Here is a 4,071-nt window from a genome sequence, read left to right as displayed (position 1 = left end):
AATACGAAAGAGTGCGTGACTGTTATCCTCAAGCACACAACTCCTATCATTGCTCTCCTGCACGCAAAACTTTCCCCTGCTCACTTGCGAGTGTTTTTTCTTTTTGGGTGGACCCAGTCAAAATAGAAAGAAGTCACAGTTAAGAACAACACAGATTTTTATCTAAAGTCTGTTTGTTGGACTTAAACCAGTCAATCTTTGTGATGGATAGAAAACACACATTGTTGTAGTTAAAGTAATGCAAACTAATAAGACGCTTCTAAGTTGAGAGGCAGGACTGGGTTTATTATACTGTGAATGTGTGTGTGTCTCCAGTGTTACTGGTTTACCTCTCAGACTCCAGAAGATGAATGATCTGGAGGAAGAGGAGGACGGAGCAGAGTCTCTGATATCCAGCTCTGTGTCTATGAAGAGTGACCGGCCTATGTTTATGGTATGGCACTGGAAATTATTATTATCATTTTATAGATTTTTTTTTTTTTTTTCCTTTTTTAATGGCTCATAGTAGATTAAAGGGCCCCTGTGGAGTTTCTCAAAACAAACAAAAGCCATGTTCACATTTATTTACTTACAAAATGCATTGTGCGTATCATTGTGGTCTAACAAATGTGTTGAATCCATTTCCCTCCTCATGAAACATTTGCAAAGCCAATTTTTAACTTAGTATTTTAAATCCTGCAACCTTTACACCCATGTTTACTAGCCTGCAGTCTTCTTCTCTGCCTTTGCTGGCACATTGTTTTGTCTGTCTAATTACTTACGAACCCTCGCAATTGTAGTATCCATTATTTTATTTCAAATTGAATGTGCTTAAAGCCCAAAGCATGAAGAACAAAAAAATGTGTAACTGTCTAAATACTTGATTACATTTCTGGACTGTTTATGTAGGGAAAGAGCTGCATGCAGAGAAAGGAAAATCTCTACCAACTGTGGACACTGGTTCTGCAGACAATGTATCACCTCATACTGGGACCAGTCTGCTTCATCACAAGACTCCTCCTGTCCCCAGTGTGGAGAAAGATCCAGAACAAGACCTGGACTGCAGACAGACAATCAGACCAGCACTGTAAGTAAGACTGAAGATCCACCTGCTGATGTCATCATCTCTGAAAACAGGACAAGAATTTATGTCCTCTATCGTACTGAAAATTAAGATACGTGAGACATTTTTCTTTTTATTTATTTATTTTTTCCTCACTTTCAGCAGATAGTGATCTGCAGGAGGTTTTAAATGAACATAAGATTAGTCTGAGGAGGAGATGTGGATGTGTGACTGAAGGAACTGATGAAGCAGGAAGTGAAACCCTCCTCAACAGGATCTACACTGAGCTCTACATCACAGAGGGACAGAGTGAAGACATTAATACCCAACATGAGGTGAGGCAGCTTGAAAAAGCTTCCAAGATGGAGACCCTCCATGACACTCTAATCAAGTGCCACGACATCTTTAAAGTCTTACCTGAGCAACAGAAACACATCAGAGTTGTTCTGACGAACGGTGTCGCTGGCATTGGAAAAACCTTCTCAGTGCAGAAGTTCACTCTGGACTGGGCAGAGGGCTCGAAAAACCAAGACATCAGTCTGGTGATTCTGCTTTCGTTCAGAGAGCTGAACTTCATCAAAGATGAGCAGTACAGTCTCCTCATGCTGATCCATGTTTTCCATCCAACATTACAGAAGGTCACAGCAGAGAAGTTCGCTGTCTGTAAAGTTATGTTCATCTTTGATGGCCTGGATGAAAGCAGACTTTCACTGGATTTCAAGAACAGGAAGGTTGTGTCTGATGTCACACAGAAGTCATCAGTCAATGTGCTGTTGACAAACCTCATTGAGGGGAATCTGCTTCCCTTGGCTCTCATCTGGATAACTTCACGACCTGCAGCAGCCAATCAGATCCCTCTGACATGTGTTGACAGGGTAACAGAAGTATGAGGCTTCACTGACGCCCAGAAGGAGGAGTACTTCAGGAGGAAATTCAGTGATGAAGAACTGTCCAGCAGAATCATCTCACACATCAAGACATCCAGGAGCCTCCACATCATGTGTCACATCCCCGTGTTCTGCTGGATCACTGCTAAAGTTCTGGAGCACATGTTGACTACAGACAAGAGAGGAGAGCTGCCCAAGACCCTGACTGACATGTACTCACACTTCCTGCTGGTTCAGACAAAGAGGAAGAAGCACAAGTATGATGAGGGACATGAGACGAGTCCACAGGAGCTGACGGAGGCTGACAAGGAAGTTCTTCTGAAGCTGGGGCAGCTGGCATTTGAACAACTGGAGAAAGGAAACATCATGTTCTACCAAGAAGACCTGGACCAATATGGTCTCGATGTCACAGAGGCCTCAATGTTATCAGGAGTTTGTACAGAGATCTTCAGAAGAGACAGTGTGATCTTCCAGAAAACAGTATACTGCTTTGTTCATCTGAGCGTTCAGGAGTTTCTGGCTGCATTCTACATGTACCACTGTTACACCGACAGCAACACAGAGGTACTGAAGGACTTCTTGAGAGAAGACTACAAACACAGGGAATCAAAATCAGAGTCTTTCCTCAAGAGGATTTCGTATTTCAGAAACAATGATAGCTGTGACCCATCTCTGGATAACTTCCTGAGGAGAGCCATGGAGAAATCTCTCAAGAGTAAAAATGGCCACCTGGACCTGTTTATTCGCTTACTTCATGGTCTCTCTCTGAAAGCCAACCAGAAACTCTTGGGAGGCCTGCTGTGTTGGACAGAAAACAGTCCAGAAATCATCCAGAGAGCCATCAACAACCTGAAGGAGATGAATGCCCACAGAATCTCTCCTGACAGAAGCATCAACATCTTCCACTGTCTGATTGAGATGAATGACCGCTCAGTACATCAGGAGATCCAAGAGTTCCTGAAGTCAAAGAACAGATCTAAGAGGAAACTCTCTGAGATCCATTGCTCAGCTCTGGCCTACATGCTGCAGATGTCAGAGGAGGTTCTGGATGAGTTTCACCTGAGAGAGTACAATACATCAGAGGAGGGACGACGGAGGCTGATCCCAGCTGTGAGGAACTGCAGAAAGGCTCAGTAAGTCCTGATGTGATTAGCATTATAAATCAGTGTAGATTAGTAGTTTAGTTCTTCAAATATAAATAATATAAAATTCGTATTATTGTTAAAATAGTGCTTTACTTGTGTATAGCCAAAATAATATGTCAGTTATATTCAGTCTCAGTACTTGAGCTGTTTCAAATGTTGTGAGTGCAAATAATGTTGATTTTTCAGTTGGTTGTGTTTATAGCTGTTAAGTTAATGAACACAGTTATTGTATTTATTTCTAGTAATGATTGGATTTTACAGTTTTCTCTTCTATTTATCTTCCTTTGGGTGATGGAGGCGTCATTCAAACCTGGTAAAACAAATAATGGACTTTAGAGTTGTGGTTGAGGTTTTGTTGCTGCAGCAGTTAAGTTATGATTACATGAGTATGGTTCTGAAAATAATATCAGACAAACACTGTTTTTACCACTGTATGATTAAGAGTTTAAAATAAGATGTGTCATTTTCCAAAGGTGATTTCTGAAGTCAGAGAGAATTACTTTCATTATGGTTTCTGAGCCATTTCATAGTGAGCACAGGGGATCAGCAAGTCAGCAAACTGATTCAGTAATGTCAGTTATACAACAATATCTTAAGTTTGCTAACATTTACCAACATTAGCTTCCATAAACTACTGGTCATATGATATAAAACCCCTGAATGTGCTGAACCAAGCAATGGTACCTTTTATTTCTCATGAATTCAAATTTGTATTCTTATATTCTGTTCATCACAGAAAGAAACTCTTAGATGTTTAGTAGCAGGAAATGCACAGTGGTTTGATGAGTATATATGAGCAGAATGGTAGAATTCATTTATGCTTTTTAAATGTGCATAATGATGAAGCCCTTGCAAGTGATGCAGGTCTTTTATTATTTTTGCTCAGCTGTTTTGCACATGTAGATTTGAAAAAATATAAATGTGACATGTTTTAGTCTTTTTGCATTTTTGCTGCAAACATGATATTGTATAGATGGCGTCACTGGTGGGGCTGCAG

At 40.7% G+C, this 4,071-nt stretch overlaps 1 protein-coding gene across 1 annotated transcript; it reads left to right on the top strand.

Moving 5' to 3' along the window:
- The first annotated feature begins 346 nt into the window (after positions 1-346).
- Positions 347-3,066, top strand: LOC137185285 (protein NLRC3-like). The gene is given in 3 exon segments (XM_067593632.1): positions 347-433; positions 889-1,066; positions 1,205-3,066. Coding segments are annotated over 3 exon segments (2,127 nt in total).
- The last annotated feature ends 1,005 nt before the right edge of the window (positions 3,067-4,071 follow it).

This window comes from Thunnus thynnus, chromosome 6 (genome assembly GCF_963924715.1).
Source record: "Thunnus thynnus chromosome 6, fThuThy2.1, whole genome shotgun sequence".
NCBI classification, from domain to species: domain Eukaryota; kingdom Metazoa; phylum Chordata; class Actinopteri; order Scombriformes; family Scombridae; genus Thunnus; species Thunnus thynnus.
This window is presented reverse-complemented; position numbering and strand designations above follow the sequence as displayed.